The sequence below is a fragment of the Capricornis sumatraensis genome, chromosome 19, assembly GCF_032405125.1.
Source record: "Capricornis sumatraensis isolate serow.1 chromosome 19, serow.2, whole genome shotgun sequence".
NCBI classification, from domain to species: Eukaryota; Metazoa; Chordata; class Mammalia; order Artiodactyla; family Bovidae; genus Capricornis; species Capricornis sumatraensis.
In genome coordinates, this window is record NC_091087.1 from 12,029,528 (window position 1) to 12,053,522 (window position 23,995).

At 42.8% G+C, this 23,995-nt stretch overlaps 1 protein-coding gene across 1 annotated transcript in view; it reads left to right on the forward strand.

Moving 5' to 3' along the window:
* ADAMTS17 (ADAM metallopeptidase with thrombospondin type 1 motif 17) overlaps positions 1-23,995 on the forward strand; it is a 390,285-nt gene that overhangs the window by 99,677 nt on the left and 266,613 nt on the right. The window contains exon 7 of the mRNA XM_068991384.1: positions 2,219-2,262. Within this exon, the coding sequence (XP_068847485.1) occupies positions 2,219-2,262 (44 nt within the window). The remainder of the gene's footprint in view (positions 1-2,218; positions 2,263-23,995) is intronic.

The following is a 23,995-nucleotide window of genomic DNA, read 5'->3' on the forward strand; positions in this document are numbered from 1 at the left end:
TTGCCTGTAATTAGTCTTCTGAAAGTTATCTTTGACAGAAAAAAGCAAGGCACGAGTCTTTGTTTCCCTATGGTTATTCCATCTCCATTTCCACGAAGGCTCCCTTGGTTTTGGAGGGGGTTGTGAAAAGCATGGGGGTCTTCAAGGCTTCCTTTTATCCTTTGATAAAACTGTTTTAAAATTGATTACCAAAATACATGTTTATTGTGAAAGATTAGAAGTGCAGTCAGCAGCACTCAGGTGGGTTGCCAAGCGCCTTGGCCCACTTCCCTCCCGCTATCTGTCCCAGCTTCAGGGCTGCCCCTCCAAGCTGCTGCACCCCACCGGCTGCCCCTTCCTCTGGGCTCGCAGGACGTCTGGGGTGCCTGGCAGGCCTGAGGCAGTGGCTCGACCAGGGTATTCTGTACCTCAGAACCCCACGTAGAATCTTCACGCCTACAGATCTGGACTTTACGGTCTAGGGGCTCGGTAGAATCTTTGACAGCGTTCAAGCCAGCCTGAAGCAGAGCTGGTGCTGGGAACACGCAGGTTTTGCTCCATTCATGTGGGCAGCCACATATTGCTGAGAGGTGTTAGGCATGGGTTACATTGTTCCGTTCTGTGCTCAGTCATTCAGTTGTGTCCGACTCTTCGTGACCCCATGGACTATAGCCCTCCAGACTCCTCCGTCCATGGGATTCTCCTGGCAAGAATACTGGAGTGGGTTGCCATTTCCTCCTCCAGGGGATCTTCCTGACACAGGGATTGAAGCTGTGTCTCTTGAATCTCCTGCATTGACAAGCGGATTCTTTACCACTGCGCTACCTGGGAAGCCCAGGTTACATTATGGAGACAAATAGGACAGAATGTGCTGTGGGTTGGAGGGAGGGAAAAGGAAAGCTGATGGTATTACACTGCCTTCTTGTCGTCTTCCCCAGTGTGAGTGGGAGATCCCTTCCCTGAGAATAGATTTTTTTTGATAGAAGGTGGGAGAGGAATGGAGGACATTGAATGCCGAAGTGGGGTGGACTGTCAAAGGGAAGGCGGTGAACAACCCAGGCAGGACACCACTTTCGTTCTCAGCATTGCTTAGTGCCTGCATCGTCAGGCTGGCCCTGGTTTTCTTCCCAGAGAGTATTTTTAAGTCAAATGAGAAGAGGTGCCTTACAACGAATTTCAGCCTGAAGCTTCACTGGAGTGGATGAGGGGGGGATTTCTCTGAGCTCCCACAGGTCCCCATGGGAGAATGAGTGTGGGGCCAGGCACTGCTGTTCTCGCCGAGTCTTGGGCAAGTGCTCTGGTTAGCTTCCACCTGTGGGCATTTATGGGCAGAAAGAAAGGTCCAGATGGAGCCCCTGGTACCTGCAGAACCAGGGCTATACCAGATTTCAAGCATCTTTGCTTTTCATTTGTACAGAGCCACACACCTGGGAGATCCTAGGGAGCTTTAAAGAACATAACTTTTTGTTTGTTTGTTTGCGCCACACAGCATGTGGGATCTTAGTTCCCTGACCAGGGATTGAACCCCAGCCCCCTGCATGGGGAGTGTGGAGTCTTAGCCCTTGGACCCCCAGTGTGTTACCAGCTCAGTTGTGTCCAACTCATTATGACCCCATGGACTGTAGCCTGCCAGGCTCCTCTGTCCATGGGATTCTCCAGGCAAGGATACTGGAGTGGGTTGCCATTCCCTTCTCTAGGGGATCTTCCCAATCCGGGGATCAAACCTGGTTCTCCTGCATTGCAGGCATATTCTTCAACATCTGAACCACCTGGGAAGTCCCAAAATATAACTTTTAGAAATGACTCTCTTGTTGTGTTCTCATGTAAGTGATATATGGTCATTCAAGCATATAAAACCAGTTCCTGCCCAAGTAGAGTAACTTAGGAAGTCACTATTAGTGTGATGATACTGACAAATAATTGTCTCTGATTGATGACTTGGTAAGCATCTTCTTCTGCAACTTCCATCATTGGATGGAGTCTTTCCAGCAACTAAGTGTTATGTGTGGAATAGTTTAGTTATGAAAACAGGGTCTTATGTGGGGTTACTGGGCCTATCAGTTGGAAATCTTGGCAAAAAAAAAAACACACTGCTAGTTATTATTTTTCATTATAATTCATGACAAAGTAATAACTTTGTTATTGGCAAGACAAGTAATCAATTAATTGACATGTTTTCTTCTCTTATTCTTGGAGGTACTGCACACACCTGACTATGTCTTTTTAAAAATTTTTCTAGGACAGATTTCTGCGTACACAAAGATGAACCTTGTGACACCGTTGGTAAGTTGAGAGTTAAAATAATAACTCTATAGTCTCTGATAACGTGGAGACGTGATAACCCTTCCAGTCTGAAAGCGCCATCCTTAGAGAAGCTCTGCTTTTTCTGTTACCTCTGTTTTTGGTAAATTTGGTCTTTGATTTTATTTTACTTTTCTTCTTTCCTACAAAGTTTTGCAATTTCTTATGGCAGAAGTCATCTAGACAAAGGGTTAATAAGGAAGAAATGTAAAGTGCAGCCCAGGGGAGGAGCCTCCAGGCTGCCCCGAGGTGACTCACTGGGTTGCCTCTTGATCACCAGTGGGGAGGGGGACCTCACTGAGTTACATGATGGTCATGAGACAGAAGCTTCACCAAGTGTCCTCAGAGGTGAGATGTGACTGCAGGGTGGTGGGAATGGTGTGTTCCCCATCCTTGGCACCAGGCCCATCGCTTTCTGCTCGAACGGGAGCAATACTGACATGTAACACAGGAAAACACCAATCCCCTCTCCCCCAGCCCTTCAGCCTGTACCACCTTCCCCAGTTTCCCCTTCACTTGCTGTTTTCTTTCTCTCCTGTCCTCAGTTATGTCTGGCTTGCTCTAGACCTCTCATAGATTTTGAATTGGAACCAGTCTTTGGGTGCAAGAATAGAGTACTTGGTTAAGGGGAAATACCAAGAGGGTTGCCAGTTTTGTCTGCTGTAGCACAAACTTCTATTCACTAGGAGGTTGAAATATTGAACCATCAGAAGCACAGTTTGGAACTGAATTATAGGAAAAGTGAAGGAAAATGATATAGAATTGAATATATCTATTATTGTGGAATTCAGATGTTACACGGAGAAGGCAATGGCATCCCACTCCAGTACTCTTGCCTGGAAAATCCCATGGATGGAGGAGCCTGGTAGGCTGCAGTCCATGGGATCGCTAAGAGTTAGACATGACTGAGCGACTTCACTTTCACTTTTCACTTTCATGCATTGGAAAAGGAAATGGCAACCCACTCCAGTGTTCTTGCCTGGAGAATCCCAGGGATGGGGGAGCCTGGTGGGAGGCTGTCTATGGGGTCGCACAGAGTCGGACACAACTGACACAACTTAGCAGTAGCAGCAGCAGATGTTACAAACCTGTGCTTCCCGTTGAGTCCTGGCAGCAGGTAATCCCGAGCCTTTGCTTTGGCTCTGCCACATACGAGCTGGGTGACCTTCAGTGAAGTGAAGTCACTCAGTCCTACTCCTTGCGACCCCATGAACTATAGCCTGCCAGGCTCCTCTGTCCATGGGATTTTCCAGGCAAGAATACTATTGGAGTGGGTTGCCATTTCCTTTTTCAGGGGATCTTCCCAACCCAGGAATCAAACCCAGGTCTCCCGCATTGCAGGCCGATTCTTTACCGGCTGAGCCACAGGGGAAGCCCTTAGTAAATCTCCATAATCCATAAAATGGTCACTTTGGACAAGGTCACTTATAAGGTCTTTCCAAATCTTGTAGAATGAGAGCTAGCATTTATGCCCCATTTCAGAATTTAAAAATGATTTTTTTATACTATACTTTATCAATGCTCTAAAGTCTGAGAACTAAGTGTTAAAAACCACCTAGCCAATCCATGCTTTGTTATTTGGGAGCTGTCTCCATAATGGAATTACTAGACAAATGCAACGTGCAGGAGGCTTCAAGAGAGGGTTAGCTGATGCCCGTCTGAGTCTGACTGGGACTGGAGAGGACTGGGGTGTGTCCACCTCTGGCAGTCCCCTGCCGGGACTGCCAAAGCATATGCTATCTGGAGGACTGTCTACTCTGTCCCAGTGTTCACAAGTCAGCTCTGACAGCTTTAACTCGTGTGCTGTGTCCTTTAGCAGGGCTAGAGAGGCTGGGTCACCACTGTTAATTGAATGAGGGAATAAAATTGAATGCAAATGAATAGACGCCAATATTTTTGAATTGGTGTGCATTGGATGAAATGGTTTTCTTTTATGTCATTTAGAGCCGGCTTTAATTTTTTTTTGAATATATCACTATCATATCTGCACAGCAGCTGGCTCTCTCATGCGTCCTTCCCTCATCTGAACCACATCCCCGTGTGACCTGTATTCATCTGCTAGGCACTTATAGCAAAATACCACGACTGGAAGGCTTAAACACAGACAGTTACTGCCTCACAGTTCCGGTGGCTGGAAGTTCAGAATGGGAACATCCACAGGGTCGATGTCTCCTGGAACTCCCTGCTTGGCTTGCAGATGGCCATCCCCTGCTCGAGAGAAGGGTCCTCCGTGCCTTCTCTCTGTGTGTGCCTGTGCCCCAGCCTCCTTTTTTTATAAGGACACCACTTATCTTCGATCACAGCCCCACTCTGATGACCTTATTTAAACTTAATTACCTCTTCAAAGTCCCTGTCCCCAAATATCTCCACGCTGAGGGTTGTGGCTTCAACTTAACAGTTTTGGGGAGGACCCAGTGCAATCCATAATGTTACTCATTTGACACTTAACCACATACTGTCAGTTTCTTTAAAAACAGTCACAAAACCCACGTGGTGTTTATTTAGTATACATTTATCCTAATATGTCACAATTTACTTGTATCAAGTTAGCCAGTAAGAATAATGGGTGCATTTGATGAAAATAATAATTTGAACACTGGGCTTATGGAAGTCTTACAGCAGATTCACCCAGTTTACGTCTATAGTTTTTTTTTACCTTCATATTTTGCAATAATGATAGAAGTTCTTTAAGTTGTTAAAATAGTACAGAAAAGTCTCTTATCAATCTTTCGGCTTCTTATAGTGACGTCTCACATAACTGTAGTGGATTTCCAAAGCCAGGAAACTGATTGGGACGACGCAGTGAACTAGACTACAGATCTTGTTCAGGTTTCACTGATTTTTCCATTCATTCATTTTGGGGTTTGCTTTTACCTGTTGTTCCATGACATTTTATCATGTGTAAATTCGTCCATCCACCTCAACAATCAAGAGCAAAACTGGTTCGTCCCTGCCAAGCAGTTCCCTTAGGCTGGCCCTGAATCACCCTTTCCTTCCCTGTCTTTCCCTAATCCTGGCTACTACTTACCCATAATCTGTCACTATGATTTTGTCATTCCAGCATCCCACAGAGTGGAAAAATAATCTGAATCACATAGATATGCGGTTGCCAATGCCAGGAGATTTTGAGCTGCTGCCTCAAATCTCAGAATCCAGCTGTAGTAGGAGGGGCTGTCCTGAGTCCTTTAGAAAATGAAATAGTCTGGTACCTTGAGAAACTGGGGAAGCTTGGGGTTTATCAACATTCTATATTTGGTATGTAGCAGTGTTTTTTGTTTTTGTTTTTGTTTTTTGCTTTGTTGTTTTATTTAGGATATAACTTACAGGAAGTAAAGTGTACAAATCTTGATGGATTTAAAACATTGATGCCTATACTTGTTTTCTAGTTTATCTCTTATTTATTGAAATAATTTTAAAGGAGTGTTTTGAGTCCAGTTTTAATCTATTTTTTAAAATTGTGGTTATAACATAAAATTTACCATCCTAACCATTTTTTAGTGGATAGTTCAGTGGCATTAAATAGGCCCACATTGTTGTGTAATCATATCCCTGTACTCTCAAAGCAATACTCATAGTAAGATATGGAATGTTCTCAGCCCCCAGAAGGATTCCTCATGCTTCCTTCAAATCCTCCAGAGGTGTGCCCCCAAAGGTAGCCTACTATTATAAATGTTTAAATCCCTGTTTTTTAACAGTTTAATTTAAAAATAGTTTAAACTTTGAAGTTAAATTTGAATGGTTCATTTGAAGAATCTCTGAGGTACTGAGTGGAGTTTGGGGTTCCGTGAATAGTACCTCCCTTTACATTGCTCAGTCTGCACTAGTCAGCTCCCGAGACAGGATTCCCAACTGTGGAGACAAGCAGAAAGGGCATCCGTCAGAAGTGGGACTGACAGAGGCTAGAGGCCCAGCTTGGGGCACAGCTAGCGCCTGAGGGGCCCGCAGGGCGAGGCCTGCGCGGAGGTCGGTGGCCGGGCTGTGGGGACGGCCCCCTCTGCTCCCTCAGCCACCGTGTCACTGCTTCTGAGGCCTGCCCTCGATCACGTGACTGCCTCTCTCTACCCTGACCTGCGTGGGGGCGAGGGGGCTCTGGCCCTTCGGGGAGACACAGGGGAGACACAGGCACGTCCACAATGTGTGCGTGTACTGGGGGTCTGCCGAGAGGGTGCTTTACCAAGGAAGGATGGTGCTGACAGCGAAGGATGACGGTGCTCTCTGCACGTCTGAGCTTTAAGACTGAAGCCCGAGACGCCAACATGTCGTTTGTACACATTGCAGGGTTCTTAGTGACACAGGTGAGGGGGCTTCCGTGACCCCGATTCTAAGGCAGTCCTGATTCCTGCAGGGGTGAGGCCACACCAAGCGGCTCCACATTGGCCAGGAGCTCGACGGAGCAGATAAGTGTACACACTTTTAAATAATCACTCCAGGTAGACCCTCCCACCCTGTTAGGCTACTGTGGGGAGAAGGGTCCCACTCACCTCCAGCTTGGGGAAGACACACTCAAGGAGAACTGAAGACAACTCTTGAGGCAGGAGGATCTGGGAAAGCAGGCTTCTTCTCTAACAGAAGCAGCTGCCGCCTCACTGTGGTCCCTACGGGGCATATTTCAGACTTGCCTTTGTGGGGTGTGGCCTTTGCTCTGCTGAGTTGCTTCATCCTGCAAGATCTGCTTGCCTGCCACCATCCTGATGCTAAGGGCTCCTAGGTGAGAAGGGGGTGGCGGGAAGTGCAGAGTCGTGGGCGCAGGAGATCCCTGAAGGCCGTGGTGATCCTTTGCTCTCCTCCTCCCAGACCCCCAGGCCTCTCTGTGGTCCAGGCATGATCATCCATGTCTCTCCACAGCCTGGCTGACCAGACACATCTTTTTAAAAAACTTACCTAATTTAATTGGAGCATAATTGCTTTACAATAATGTGTGGGTTTTTGGCATACGACAATATGAAGCAGCCATGGGTATAAATATGTCCACTCCCTCTTGAACCTCTCTCCCACCTCCCAATCCATCCCACCACTCTAAGTTGTCAAAGAGCACTAGTTTGAGCTCATTTTATCATATAGAAAATTCTGCCTGGCTATCTATTTTTCTTATGGTAATATATATGTTTCCATGGTACTCTTTCAATTCATCCCACACTCCTTTGCCTACTGTGTCCACAAGTCTGTTCTGTATGTCTGCATCTCCATTGCTGCCCTGCAAGTAGGTTCATCAGCACCATCTTTCTAGAGTCCAGGTATATGCATTAATATATGATATTTGGTTTTCTCTTTCTGACATTTCATTCTGAATCATAGGCTCAAGGTTTATCCAGTTCATTAGAACTGACACAAATGTGTTCGTTTTTATAGCTGAGTGATATTCCATTGTGCATATGTACCAAAACTTCTTTATCCATTCATCTGTCGATGGACATCTAGGTTGCTTTCATGTGCTAGCTGTTGTAAATACTGCTACAGTGAGCATTGGGGTACATGTGTCCTTTTCAGTTATGATTTTCCCAGGGTATATGCCCACTAGTGGGATTGTTGGGTCATATAATAGTTTAATTCCTAGATTTTTAAGGAATCTCCATACTGTTCTCCATAGTGGCTGTATCAATTTATATTCCCACCAGAGTTCAAGAAGATTTTCTCCACACCCTCCCAGCATTTATTGTTTGTAGACTTTTTGATGATGGCCATTCTGACTGGTGTGAGGTTGCATCTCATTGTAGTTTGGATTTGCATTTCTCTAATAATGAGCGATGTTGAGCATCTTTTCATGTGTTTATTAGTCATCTGTATGTATTCTTTGGAGAAATGTCTGTTTAGGTCTTTGGCCCACTTTTTGATTGGGCTGTTTATATTTCTGGTATTGAGTTGCATGAGCTGCTTGTGTACTTTGTAAATTAATCCTTTGTCAGTTGTTTCATTTGCTGTTGTTTTCCACCATTCTGAGGGTTGTCTTTGCACCTTGTTTATAGCTTCCTTTAAGAATTTTCCACAGTTTATTGTGATACTCACAGGCAAAGGCTTTGGCTTAGCCAATGAAGCAGAAGTAGATGTTTTTCTGAAATTCTCTTGATTTTTCTATAATCCAACAGATGTTGGCAATTTGATCTCTGGTTCCTCTGCCTTTTCTAAATTCAGCTTGCACATCTGGAAGTTCTTGGTTCATGTACTACTGAAGCCTAGATTGGAGAATTTTGAGCATTACTTTGCTAGTGTGTGAGATGAGTATAATTGTGTGGTAGTTTGAACATTCTTTGGCCTTGCCATTCTTTGGGATTAGAATGAAAACTGATCTTTTCCAGTCCTGTGGCCACTGCTGAATTTTCCAAATTTGCTGGCCTATTGAGTGCAGCACTTTTCACAGCATCATCTTTTAGGATTTGAATTAGCTCAGCTGGAATTCCATCACCTCCACTAGCTTTGTTCATAGTGAGTGATGTTTCCTTAGGTCCACTTGACACCAGGATGTCTGGCTCTGGGTGAGTGATCACACCATCATGGTTATCTGGGTCATGAAGATTTTTTTTATAGTTCTGTGTATTCTTGCCACTTCTTAATATCTTCTGCTTCTGTTAGGTCCATACCATTTTTGTCCTTTATTGTGTCCATCTTTGCATGAAATGTTCCCTTGGTATCTCTAATTTTCTTGAAAAGATCTCTAGTTTTTCCCATTCTATTGTTTTCCTCTATTCTTTGCATTGATCCCCTAGGAAGGCTTTCTTATCTCTCCTTGCTATTCTTTGGAACTCTGTGTTCAAATGGGTATATCTTTCCTTTTATCCTTTGCGTTTCACTTCTCTCCTCTTCTCAGCTATTCGTAAGGCCTCCTCAGACAACCATTTTGCCCTTTTGCATTTCTACTTCTTAGGAATGATTTTGATCACCACCTCCTGTACAATGTTACAAACCTCTGTCCATAGTTCTTTAGGCACTCTATCTATCACATGTAATCCCTTGAATCTATTTGTTACTTCCACTGTATAACCATAGGGGATTTGATTTAGGTCATACCTGAATGATCTAGTGGTTTTCCCTACTTTATTCAATTTAAGTCTGAATTTTGCAATAAGGAGTTCATAATCTGAGCCACAGTCAGCTCCTGGTCTTATATTTTCTGACTGTATAGAGCTTATCCATCTTCGGCTGCAAATAATAGAATCAATCTGATTTTGGTATTGACCAGCTGGTGGTGTCCATGTATAGACTTGTCCCTTGTGTTGTTGGAAGAAGGTAATGGGAATACCAGACCACCTTACCTGCCCCCTGAGAAATCTGTATGCAAGTCGAGAAGCAGCAGGTAGATCTGGACGTGGAACAATGGACTGGTTCCAAACTGGGAAAGGAGTATGTCAAGCTGTATATTGTCACCTTTTGCTTAGAATTCCAAATTCCATGGACTGCACAGTCTAATGGGTCACAAAGAGTTGGACACAACTGAGTGACTTTCACTTTGGACTTCCCTTATAGTTCAGTTGGTAAAGAATCCACCTGCAATGCAGAAGACCCTGGCTTGATTCCTGAGTCAAGAAGATCTGCTGGAGAAGGGATAGGCTATCTACTCCAGTATTCTTGGGCTTTCCTGTGGCTCAACTGATAAAGAATCCACCTGCAGTGCGGGAGACCCGGATTTGATCCCTGTGTAGGGAAGATACCCTGGAGAAGGAATAGGCTACCCACTCCAGTATTCTGGCCTGGAGAATTCCATGGACTATATTCCATGGGATTGCAGAGTCGGACAGCTTCACTCACTTTGCTTCTTTAACTTATATACAGAGTACATCATGCAAAGTGCCAGGTTGGATGAAGCACAAGCTGGAATCAAGGTTGCAATGAGAAATATCAATAACCTCAGATATGCAGATGATACCACCCTTATGGCTGAAAGGGAATAGGAACTAAAGAGCCTCTTGATGAAAGTTAAAGAGGAGAATGAAAAAGTTGGCTTAAAACTCAGCATTCAAAAAACAAAGATCATAGCATCCAGTCCCACCACTTCATGATAAATAGATGAGGAAACAATGGAAACAGTGACAGACTTTCTTTTCTTGGGCTCCAAAAGCACTGCAGATGGTGACTGCAGTCATGAAATTAAAAGAAGCTTGCTACTTGGAAGAAAAGCTATGACCAACCTAGACAGCATATTATAAAGCAGAGATATTATTTTGCCGATGAAGGTCCATCTAGTCAAAGCTATGGTTTTTCCAGTAGTCATGTATGGTTGTAAGAGTTGGCCCATAAAGAAGGCTGAGTGTCAAAGAATTGATGCTTTTGAACTGTGGTGCTGGAGAGAATTCTTGAGAGTCCCTTGGACTGCAAGGAGATCCAACCAGTCCATCCTACAGGAAATTAGTCCTGAATATTCATTGAAAGGACTGATGCTGAAGCTGAGACTCCAATACTTTGGCCATCTGAAGTGAAGAATTGACTCACTGGAAAAAAACCCTGATGCTGGGAAAGATTGAAAGTGGGAGGATAAGGGGATGTCAGAGGATGAGATGGTTGGATGGCATCACTGACTCAATGGACATGAGTTTGAGTAAAGTCCAGGAATTGGTGATGAACAGGGAAGCCTGGCATGCTGCAGTCCATAGGGTCATAAAGAGTCAGGCACGACTGAGTGACTGAACTGAACTGATAGTTTCCTTTGCTGTGTAAAACTTTTCAGTTTAATTAGGTTCCACTTGTTTAGTTTTTATTGTTTTATCTGTACCCTGGATGGTGGGTCACAGGATCTTGCTGTGATTTATGTCAAAGAGTGTCCTGCATATGTTTTCCTCTAAGATTTTGATGGTCTCTGGTCTTCCATTTAGGTTTTTAGTCCTTTTTGAGTTTATCTTTGTGTATGGTATTAGAAAGTGTTCTAATTTCATTCTTTCACACACAGCTGTCTCGTTTTCCTAGCAACACTTATTGAAGAGACTGTCTTTTCCCCATTGTATATTCTTGCCTCCTCTGTCAAAGATGAGGTACCCGTAGGTGCATGGGTTTATCTCTGGCCTTTCTGTCTTGTTCCATTGGTCTATATTTCTGTTTTTGTGCCAGTACCATACTGTCTTGTTGACTGTAGCATTGTAGTATAGTGCAAAATCAGGAAGGTTGATTTTTCCAACTCTGTTCTTTTTTCTCAAGATTGTTTGCATATTCGGGGTCTTTTGTGTTTTCATAAAAATTAATTTTTTTTGTTCTAGTTCTGTGAAAAATGCCATTGGTAATTTGATAGGGATTGCTTAGAATACATAGATTGCTTTGAGTAGTATGGTCGTTTTCACAATATTGTTTCTTCCAGTCCAAGAACATGGTATATCTCTCCATCTGTTTATGTCAGCTTTGATTTCTTTCATCAGTGTCTTTCAGTTTTCTGTATACAGCTCTTTTGTCTCCCAAGGTAATTTTATTCATAGATTTTTTTTTTTTGCAGTGGTGTATGGGATTGATTGCTTAATTTTCTTTCTGATTTTTCATTGTTAATGTATAGGAATGCAAGTGGTTTCTGTGTACTGATTTTGTATCCTGTGACTTTACTAAATTCACTGATTGTCTGTGTGTCTGCTTAGTCACCCAGTTGTGTCTGCTTAGTCACCCAGTCGTGTCCAAGTCCTTGCTATCCCATGGAGTGTAGCCCACCATGCCCTTTGGTCCATGGAATTCTCCAGGCAAGGATATTGGAGTAGATAGCCATTCTCTTTTCCAGGGGATCCTTTCCTCATAGGACTAGGAACAAAAAAAAGAATATTGCTTCTTGCTCTTTTTATTCAACATTGCTATGGAGATTCTATCCATGGCAATTCACTGATAAGCTCCAGTAATTTTCTGATAGTATCCTTAGGGTTTTCTTTATATAACATCATATTATCTGCAAACAGTGAGAGTTTTACGTCTTCTTTTCCAGTCTGGATTCCTTTTATTTCCTTTCCTTCTCTGATTGCCATGACTAGGACTTCCAAAACTATGTTGAATTATAGTGATGAGAGTGGGCAGTTTTGTCTTTTTCCTGATCTTAGAGGAAATACTTTGTTTTTCGCCATTGAGAATAATGTTTGTTGTGAGTTTATTAAATATGGCCTTTATTATATTGTATTTATCTATGCCCATTCTGAAGAATTTTTATCATACATGGGTGCTGAATTTTGTCAAAAGCTTTTTCTGCATCTATAGTGATTATCATATGACTTTTATATTTAAATATGTTAATATGGTGTATCACATTGATTGATTTGCAGATATTGAAGAATTCTTGCATCTCTTGGACAAACCCAACTTGATCATGGTGTATGGTTCTTTTAATGTGTTGTTGGATTCTGTTTGCTAGAATTTTATTGAGGATTTTTCCATCTATGTTCATCAGTGATATTGACCTGTAATTTTCTTTTTTTTGTGATGTCTTTATCTGGTTTTGGTATCAGGGTGATGGTGACCTCATAGAATAAGTTTGAAAGTGTTCCTTCCCCTTCATTTTTTTGGAAGAGTTTGAGAAGGATAGGCATTAGTTTGTCTCTAAACATTTGACAGAATTCACCTTGAAGCTATCTGCTCCAAGGCTTTTGTTTTTGGAGATTTTTGATCACAAATTTAATTTCAGTGCTGTGACTGACTGACTTGTTCATGATTTCTGCTTCTTCCTGGTTCAGTCTTGGAAGGTTGAAGTGTTCTAAGAATCTGTCCATTTCTTCCAGGTTGTCTTTTTATTGGCATATAGTTGCTCATAATGGTCTCTTGGGATTCTTTGTATCTCTGCATTGTCTGTTGTGACCTCTCCTTTTTCATTTTTAATTTTGTTGATTTGAGTCTTCTCCCCTTGTTTCTTGATGAATCTGACTAATGATCTGTAACTTTATCTATCTTAAACAACCAGCTTTTAGTTTTATTAATCTTTACTTTTGTCTCCTTCATTTCTTTTCTGTTTATTTCTGTTCTGATTTTTATGATTTCTATCCTCACACTAGCTTTGGGGTTTTTTTGGTTCTTGTTTCTGTTGTTTTAGGGTAAAGTTAGGTTGTGTACTTTATGGTTTTTCTTGTGTCTTGAGATTGGATTGTTTTGCTATAAATTTCCCTCTTAGAACTGCTTTTGTTGCATCCTGTAGGTTTTGAGTCATTGTGTTTTCATGGTCATTTGTTTCTAGAAATTTAAAATTTTTTATTTTGTTTTTTGTTTTACTGTGTTTGTTTTAATCAGCTTTAATGCCATAACAAGCAGTTCGTGGGATCTCGCTTCCCCGGCCAGTGATGGGGCCTGAGCCTCTGGGGTGGGAGTGCTGAGTTCGGTGCACTAAATTGCCAGAAAACTCCTGATCCCAGGGAGTAGTAATTAGTGATAACTCCTACAAAGGCTCCAGGTGTATCCAAGACCCAGCATCACCCAACTGCCAGCAGCACTCAGTATAGGATGCTTCACCCAAACAACAAGCAAGATACACACAAACCTAATCATCTGCAGACAGACTTCCCACAGACACGCCTAAACATACCACCTCACACCGCCCTGCCCACCAGAGGGAGAAAACTCACCTCCTCTGACCAGAATGTAGGCACAAGTCCCTCCAACATGAAGCCTAAACAAACCACTGAACCAACCTCACCCACCAAGGGCAGAGACCAAAAAGAAGAAGAACTACAACCATATAGCCTGGAGAAAGGGGACCTCAAACACAGTAAGTTGGAGTAAAAACATAGAAATATTAGGCAAATGAAGAAACAAGGTAAAAACTCACAAGACCAAATGATCAAGGAAGAAATAGGCAAACTACTTGAAAAAGGATTCAGAGTGATGGTAGTAAAGATTACCTAAAACCTCAAAAGTAGAACAGAGTGCAAGAGTCAGTTAACATACTTAACAAGGAGCTAGAAGAAATAAAGAATAAACAGAGACAAACAATACAATTATTGACATTAAAAATACCCTGGAAGGAATCAGTAGCAGAATTACTGGACAGAAGATGACTACGTGAGATGGAAGAGAGAACAGTGAAAGTAACTGCTGAAGAGCAGAATAAAGAAAAAAGAATTGAGGATAGTCCCGGAGACCTCTGGGATGATATTAAATGTATGATGATATTAAATTCAAATTATAGGGGTTCCAGAGAAGAAAAGTAAAAGAAAGGATCTGAGAAATTTTTTGAAGAGATTATAGTTGAAAATTTCCCTAACATGGGAAAGGAAATAGTCAGGTCCAAGAAGTGCAGAGAGCCCCATAAAGGATAAACCCAAGGAGAAACACACAAAGACACATACTAATCAGAGTAACAGATTAAACACAAAGAAAGAATATTAAAAGCAGCAAGGGAAAGCGACAAGTAACATGCAAAAGAAGCTGCATACAATTAACAGCTGATCCTTCAGCAGAAACTCTACAGGCCGGAAGGGAATGGCAGAATATATTTAAAGTACTGAAAGGGAAAAATCTACAGCCAAGGATACCCTACCCAACAAGGATATCATTCAAAATTGTTGAAGAAATCAAAAACTTTACAGACAAGACAAAGTTAGGAGCATTTAGCACCACCGAACCAGCATTACAGCAAATGTTAAAGGGACTTCTATAGGCTGGAAACACAAGGAAAAGACCTACAAAAACAAACCACAAGCAATTAAGAAAATGCCGATAGAAATATCAGTTCAGTTCACTCTGTCATGTCTGACTCTTCACAATCCTGTGGACTGCAGCACACGAGGCTTTCCTGTCCATCACCAACTCTCAGAGCTTGCTCAAACACATGTCCATTGAGTCACTGATGCCATCCAACCATCTCATCCTCTGTTGTCCCCTTCCCCTCCTGCCTTCAATCTTTCCCAGCATTAGGGTCTTTTCCAGTGAGTCAGTTCTTTGCATCAGGTGGCCAAAATATTGGAGTTTCAGCTTCAGCATCAGTTCTTCCAATGAATACTCAGGACAGATTTCCTTTAGAATGGACTGGTTGGATCTCCTTGCAGTCCAAGGGACTCTCAAGAGTCTTCTCCAACACCTCGGTTCAAAAGCATTAATTCTTAGGCACTGAGCTTTCTTTATACTCCAAATCTCACATCCGTACATGACTACTGGAAAAACCAGTAGCTTTGACTAGATGGACATTTGTTGACAAATAACGTTTCTGCTTTTTAATATGCTGTCTAGGTTGGAGAAGGCAGTGGCAACCCGCTACAGTACTCTTGACTGGAAGATCCCATGGATGGAGGAGCCTGGTAGGCTGCAGTCCATGGGTTCGTGAGGAGTCGGACGCGACTGGGCGACTTCACTTTCACTTTTCACTTTCATGCATTGGAGAAGGAAAAGGCAACCCACTCCAGTGTTCTTGCCTGGAGAATCCCAGGGATGGGGGAGCCTGGTGGGCTGCCATCTATGGGGTCGCACAGAGTCGGACACGACTGAAGTGACTTAGCAGCAGCAGGTTGGTCATAGCTTTTCTTCCAAGGAGCAAGCATCTTTTAATTTCATGGCTGCAGTCACAATCTGCAGTGATTTTGGAGCCCAAGAAAATAAAGTCTGTCACTGTTTTCATTGTTTCCCCATCTATTTGCCAGGAAATGATGGGACTGGATGCCATGATCTTTGTTTTTTGAATGTTGAGTTTTAAGCCTTTTTTACTCTCCTCTTTGACTTTCATCAAGAGGCTCTTTAGTTCTTCTTCACTTTCTGCTATAAAGGTGGTGTCATCTGCATATCTGAGGTTATTGATATTTCTTCCTGCAATCTCAATTCCAGCTTGTGCTTCATCCAGCCCGGCATTTCACATGATGTACTCTGCATATAAGTTAAATAAACAGAGTGACAATATATAGCCTTGACGTACTCCTTTTCCTATTTGGAACCAGTCTGTTATTCCATGTCTGGTTCTAACTGTTGTTTCTTGGCCTGCATACAGGTTTCTGAGGAGGTAGTTAAGGTTGTCTGTTATTCCCATCTCTTTAAGAATTTTCCACAGTTTGTTGTGATCCACACAGTCAAAGGCTTTGGCATAGTTATTAAAAGCAGAAGTAGATGTTTTTTTGGAACTCTCTTGCTTTTTTGATGATCCAGTGGATATTGGAAATTTGATCTCTGGTTCCTCTGCTGTTTCTTAATCTAGCTTGAACACTTGCAAGTTCATGGTTCATGTACTGTTGAAGCCTGGCTTGGAGAATTTTGAGCATTACTTTACTAGCATGTGAGATGAATGCAATTGTGCAGTAGTTTGAGCATTCTTTGGCATTGCCTTTCTTTGGGACTGGAATGAAAACTGACCTTTTCCAATCCTGCGGCTTCTGCTGAGTTTTCCAAATTTGTTGCCATATTGAGTGCAGCACTTTCATAGCATCATCTTTTAGAATTTGAAATTGCTCAATGGGAATTCCATCACCTCCACTAGCTCTATTCATAGTGATGCTTCCTAAGTCCCACTTGACTTTGCATTCCAGGATGTCTGGCTCTAGGTGAGTGATCACATCATTGTGGTTATCTGGATCATTAAGATCTTTTTGGTATAGTTCTTCTGTGTATTCTTGCCATCTCTTCTTAATATCTTCTGCTTCTGTTAGGTCAATAGGAGCATATATATCAGTATATATGGATATATACAGTATAATAGGAACATATGTATCAGTAATTACTGTAAATATAAATGAGTTAATCACTCCAAAAAACACAGACTGGCTCAATGGATACAAAAACAAGACCCATATATGTGCTGTCCACAAAAAACTCACTTTAGACCTAGAGACACATAGAAACTGAAAGTGAGAGGATGGAAAAAGATATTCCACGCAGCTAGACATCAAGAGAGAGACAGAGTAGTAATTCTCATATCAGACAAAATAGAACTTAAAAAATATCAGAATAAATAAGGAAGGATCCTACATAATGATCAAGCGATCAATTCAAGAAGAAGATATAATAATTGTAAATATTTGTGTACCTAACATAGGAGCACCTCAATACATAAGGGAAACATTAACAGACATAAAAGGAGAAATTGACAGTAACACAGTATTAGTAGGGAACTTTAACATTTCACTTACACCAATGGACAAATCATCAAAACAGAATATTAACAGGGAAACACAAGCCTTACATGACACATTAGACCCCATGGACCTAATTGATATCTTCAGGACATTCCATCCAAATGCAGAAGAATACAGTTTCTTCTCAAGTGCACATGGGACATTTTCCAGGATAGATCACATGTTGGGTCACAAATCAAGCCTCAAAATAATTTAAGAAAGTTGAAATCATAGCAAGCATCATTTCTGACCACAGTGCTATGAGTCTATATATCAGTGATGGGAAAAAACTGTAAAAAGCACAAACATGTGGAGATTAAGTAATACATTTCTAAATAACCAACAGGTTACTGAATACCAGACACATTTTGATTACGGTCAGGAGACGTGGGATGCTTGTCCTGCTCCCATCCTCAGCTGTAGGTTGAGCTATGGTCAGGTTTTTTTGACAGCCTAATTCAAGGGCTTCCCTGGTGGCTCAGTGATAAAGAACCTGCCTGCCAGTGCAAGAGATGTGAATTCAATCCCTGGGCCAGGAAGATACCCTGATGAAGGAAATGCAACCCACTCCAGTATTCTTGACTGGGAAATCCCATGGACAGAGGAGACTGGTGGTCTACAGTCTATGGGGTCACAAAAGAGTTGGACACAACTTATCGGCTGAACACAGCAAATTCAGGTTTTATGAATTTAGTTTTAATTATCGAGATCTAGCTTTTTCCTTCCTTGGCCTCATAAAAGTTTTTAATTACTGGAAAATCCTCCCTTTTCCTCCCTCAGGAGAGGGATGTGATAATCCCACACAAAGGAAAATGGAAGTACTCCACAGCCTTATGAAATATGTCACACAGCAGGCCAGGGAGAGGCTGCCAAGGGGCTCTGAGCCCAGCTGGTGTCCTGGGGCCCTGCTGCTCTGGCCTGATGGTCCCTTCCCGTAGTTGTCCCCAAACTTTGATGGAGGACCCTTGCTTGTGTGACCCACAGCACTGTCACTGAGGTCCCTGAGAGATCTGTCTGAATCCAGGGACTATTCATAGACATGGGCACTGACCGCCATGCAGCAGGTCCGTCTGTGGAGGAGGAAGGGAGCTTCACTGACAGGATGAGGGCGTCCAGGAATGAAGCAGCTTCTCCTTCAGAAGTCTGTTTCAGGCCAGCCCTCCGCGAGGCCACAGATGTAAAAAGTGCTGGGGAGCCAGTGAGAGGTGAGGGAGGCTGGGGCTACAAGTGTCATAACACCACCCCAGCAGGGTTTTTATTCACTGAATGTATCAGGGAAGAAGAGAATTTTGAACTGTGTGATGTCATAATTTAAGGCTCAGACAAGAAAGTAAGAGCAAGTTTTGTATATGAAAGCAAACATCAGTACGTATCTATCTGGCTGTACATTATCCCATCTACAGTAGTTACCCTAGAGGACCATTTGCTTATTCCAATCCTGGTCCTGTAGCCGGAACTGTGGACACTCCCTTGTGGATTTCCTTCAGAGTGAGCGTTCATCTTCTCTGTTTCATGGTGTTGGTCAAACTTCATTTTTGTTTTCAGCTGGAGAGATAGCAAGTGTGCTGCTTGCTAAATGAGGCTGGAAAATGTTTGAGGTAAAAATACGGAAGTTTTATTAGTCTCGAGTTTCTTTGTTTCTGGGGGCTTTCCTATTTGTTCGTTTCACTTTATTTTGTTATTCCTTGAGACTCTACAGAAGTCACAATTCAGTTTTGCTTCAAGCTTGTTAGAGGTCCTCTCACATGATTGCCTTCTGGGCAAACTGCCCCATTGAATAAACAAGTCCTGTTGTGTCCATATCCTTACCTCATACCCATCTCATGGGCATGGCACACCCTGCTTCAGTTTCAGGCTTATCCACACTGTGTCTTTTGTGTTTTCTCTGAGAAATTTGCAACGGAGAAGGCTTAACATTTAATGACATATTAGTTGTCCCAAATCACACAACTTGAGGTCTTCAACAAATTCATCTGTTTGTCAGAAATTATGATTATAATTATGTTCTTGACCATCCTGTGATTTTTTGAGAGGTTTTATGAAAGATTTTAATTTGGGGAATAAAATAGCATGTACCTAGCAATTAGGGGTTCGGACTATTTGGGCAAATACTGCCTTCTTTATCATACTACAAAAAAATAGGTCATTCCCTTAAGAGAGTTAGGAAAGTCACATTCTATCAATGTTAGGGCTTTGCTCCCCATAAATTCAGCTTGAATTTCTCAGCTAATAGGATTACTGGGAAAGCTAAAAAGTTTATACAGTCTTTTCTTGGTATCCACGGGATTAATTCCAGGACCCCTGAGGATACCAAAGTCCATGGATGCCCAAGTCCCTTATATAAAGCGGCCCAGTATAACTTGTCCCTCTGTATCCATGAGCTCTGCATCTGAAGATTTAATTAATTGCAGATGGAAGGGCTGAGTGTACTTGAGTAAACTAACTTTTTCTCTCACCATTAAGCTTTTTTTAGGTAGAGAGTATTTAATGAAAAATGCCAATTAAGTCGTGTCTGGATGTTGGAGATGGCCTTTTAAAAGACTCTTTGTAAGAGCTGCAATTGCCTGAGGAAAACAAAGGAGGGCAAGAAAGGGGTGGTCACAGAGGACTTCCTGCTGGTCACCTCGTGCAGGGGTCCTGTGGAGTGGCCTGGAGAGACGGTGGTGAATAAAACATGACCGTGCATATGCATGTCCACACGTGACGAGGTGCATGTCTGCGTGTGGAAGTGTGTGGTCTCTATACTTTCTGAACCTTGCAGTCTGCATGGGGGTAGGGGCTTCTTTTGCACCTGTAAGTTCCCACACAGAACACAACCCGAACCAGGGCAGGGGATTTTTATTTGGGGCTTGTCAGGAAGTCCACACTAAAACCAATGGCCCCAGGGGACCAAGTTCAATTTTTTTTCTTCTTCCTCATACCAGGGTCATGACTAAAGTTGCATAATGCTGAAATACTTTTTAAAATGGTGAAAATACATGGATATGTTTTTATGTGGGATATCTTTGTTTTGGAACTACACAGAGACTACAGAACACTTGGTGATGCTTGATTGCCTTTTGGGCTGGAGAGTAAGAGAGCTGAGCGAGAATGAACGGCCCCTGGAGGGTTCTGAGCCGTGGAGCCCCCCTCCTACCTTCAGGTTGGCGAGTGGGTACCTTACAGGAGAGCTTTCCACAGGCTGATGGGCCATGCCTTCACAGTCTCTGTGCTGGGGTGGCCTGTGGGGGCAACTCTGAAGCAGATGCCCTTCCAGTTATGTAGTCCGTAACCTGTGGGAAATGTCAGTGCCATCTGTGTGCCGGCCACTGTCCTCTTACTTAGCATGGACCTCAGTGTGACCTTAACAGAGGGACTGCTGTCTCTGCGTTCCCTAATGCTCCCATCCTCGTGGCCCAGGAGCACTTTATGATGAGCTTGGAGTGAAGTGGATGCCTCTAAACCTTGCTGAGTGGCTCTCACGTATATGACACTGAAGCAGTTTGCTTGAAACACAGAACCCCTCCTAGCCAGGGGCAGACAGTGGAGAATAGAGTCATAAATGGGAAACCAGGTCTTTCTGAGAAGCCATTTGTAAAACTGTGTGTCCTAAAGCCCTCCTGGAGCCTTCAGACAGCTTGCTGCCAAGAGCTGGATGAGCAGGCGGGAAAGGTGAGGGGCCAAGCTCCTACGCAGTGAGTCCTGCCCCAGCTGGCAAGGGCCCTGAGCTGGAGAGGTGCCCCTACAATGGCTTCATCTGCAGAACCCTCAGGGTGGTCCTGTTCCCACCTCCACAGTGAACACTAAATCATCCCCAGGGGCTGCGGCTTGGCTCAGTGCAGTGGTCTGAGCTTTGTCTCTGCAGGGAAATCAGGGCTCAAACCCCTCTTCTACCTTTGTCCTTTATGAGTCCCCTCATACTTCTGGCTCTTCTCTTCTGTAAAATGGAGTTAATGATACCCAGCATTATTGTGAGACTAAAGTGAGGTGATCAAGAACACCCAATAGGATTCAGTTCAGTTCAGCTGCTCAGTCGTGTCCCGCTCTTTGCAACCCCATGGACTGCAGCATGTCAGGCTTCCCTGTCCATCACCAACTCCCAGGGCTCTCATGTTCATTGAGTTGGTGATGCCATCCAACCATCTCATCCTCTATCGTCCCCTTCTCCTCCTGCCTTCAGTCTTTCCCAGCATCAGGGTCTTTCCCAGTGAGTCAGTTCTTTGCATCAGGTGGCCAGAGTATTGGAGCTTCAACTTCAACATCAGTCCTTCCAGTGAATATTCGGGACTGATTTCCTTTAGGATTGACTGGTTAGATCTCCTTGGGACTCTCAAGAGTCTTCTCCAACACCACAGTTCAAAAGCATCAATTCTTCCTGTGCTCAGCTTTCTTTATAGTCCAACTCTCATATCCATACATGACTACTGGAAAAACCATAACTTTGACTAGATGGATCTTTGTTGGCAAAGTAATGTCTCTGTTTTTTAACATGCTGTCTAGGTTGGTCATAGCTTTTCTTCCAAGGAGCAAGCATCTTTTAATTTAATGGCTGCAGTCACCATCTGCAGTGATTTTGGAGCCCAAGAAAAGAAAGTCTGTCACTGTTTCCCTTGTTTCCCCATCTATTTGCCATGAAGTGATGGGACTGGATGCCATGATCATTGTTTTCTCAATGTTGAGTTTTGAGCCAACTTTTTCACTCTTCTCTTTCATTTTCATCAAAAGGGTTTTCAGTTCCTCTTAACTTCCTGCCATAAGGGTGGTTTCATCTGCATATCTGAGGTTATTGATATCTCTCCTGGCAATCTTGATTCCAGCTTGTGCTTCTTCCAGCCCAGCATTTCTCATGATGTACTCTGCATACAAGTTAAATAAGCAGGGTGACAATATACAGCCTTGACGCACTTCTTTCCCAATTTGGAACCAGTCCATTGTTCTAACTGTTGCCTCTTGATCTGCATACAGAATTCTCAGGAGGAAGATAAGGTAGTCTGTTATTCCTATCTCTTTAAGAATTTTTCACAGTTTGTTGTGATCCACACAGTCAAAGGCTTTAGCTTAGTTAATAAAGCAGAAAGTGAAAATTCTAGTGAAAGTCAGTCATGTACAACTCTTTGCAACCCCATGGACTATACAGTCCATGTCATTCTCTAAGCCAGAAAACAAGTGGGTAGCCTTTCCCTTCTCTAGGAGATCTTCCCATCCCAGGGATGGAACCCAGGTCTCCCACATTGCAGATGGATTCTTTACCAGATGAGCCACAAGGGAAGCCCAGGAATACTGGAGTGGTTAGCCTGTGCCTTCTCCAGCAGATCTTCCCCACCCAGGAATCGAACTGGGGTTTCCTGCATTGCAGATGGATTCTTTACCAACTGAGCTATCAGGGAATCCCCAATAAAGCAGAAGTAGATGTTTTGCTGGAACTCTCTTATTTTTTCTATGATCCATCGGATGTTGGCAATTTGATCTCTGGTTCCTCTGCCTTTTCTAAATCCAGCTTGAACATCTGGAAATTCTCGGTTCACATACTGTTGAAGCCTTGCTTGGATAATTTTGAGTGTTACTTTGCTAGCATGTTAGATGAGTGCAATCGTGCAGTAGTTTGAACATTCTATTGTCAATAATAACAACAAAAAACCTGCAGAGTAGAACAAGTATTGGAGAGAATGTGAAGAAATGGGAATACTTGTATACTGCTAATGGGGATATAAAATGGTACATCCAGTATGGAAAATAATATGGTAGTTTCTCAGGAAATAAAAATATGATCCAGAAATTCCGCTTCTAGGCATATACCTCAGTGAAATGGAACTTGAACAGATATTCATCTGAGCTCATAATAGCCTTATTCCCAATAGCCAAAAGGTGGAAGCAGCTCAAGTGTCCTTTTATACATACATGGAATAATATTCAGCCTTAAAAAAAGAAAGGAATTCTGAGATGTTGTAACATGGGTAAAACTTAAAGATGTTATGCTAAATGGAATAAGTAGGTGTAATTCCACCTACTTAAAGTTCCTGGAGGAGTGAAATTCACAGAGAGAGAAAACAGGTTAGTGGATGGCGTGGGGTAAAGAGGAGGGCTAATGAAGAATTACCGTTTAATGGGTACAGAGGTTCAGTTTGAGAAGGTGGAAAAGCTCTGAAGGTGGATGATAGTGATGGTTACACAATGATGTGAATGTATTAATGTCATTAAACTGTATGCTTACAAATGGTTGAAATGGTGAATTGTATATAATATATACTTTACTACATTTTTTAAAAGAGATGACCAAGGAAGCAAAGTAATTTTATTGACTAGTACTTCTTCTCAAATATTTCTTCCAGAAATGATGGTGAGAAAAAGTACAATTCACAGGAAGGGGCTCCTCCTGCATTCCTCCCTGAGAGGCCAAGGAGGTGATGTGGAGCTGCAGGAGCTGCAGGGGGCCTGGGGTGGTGTGGGAAGCAGAGCGGAGAAGGAGGGAGGGGTGGAAGGCTCAGCGTGGGGAAAGAGAGGAGAGGAGAGGGCATTTGAAGAAGTGTTACTGGGGGTTGAATTGGGCAGCCTTTCTGATGTTTTTGGAGAAATGCAAGTAGGAATTTAGAGGCCCTTTTTGGTTGTTAGGCTGTACTTCTTTGGCTTAGATTCCAGGGCTGGATTGGACCTTGCAAGCATTGAGACTTAGTGAAGTTACTGCTGATATTTTTGGACCTTGAGCCATCCTCACCTAAGTTTGGCACTAAAATCATCACTTTAGAATCAAGCCAAGAGTTTACTTTCCCAAT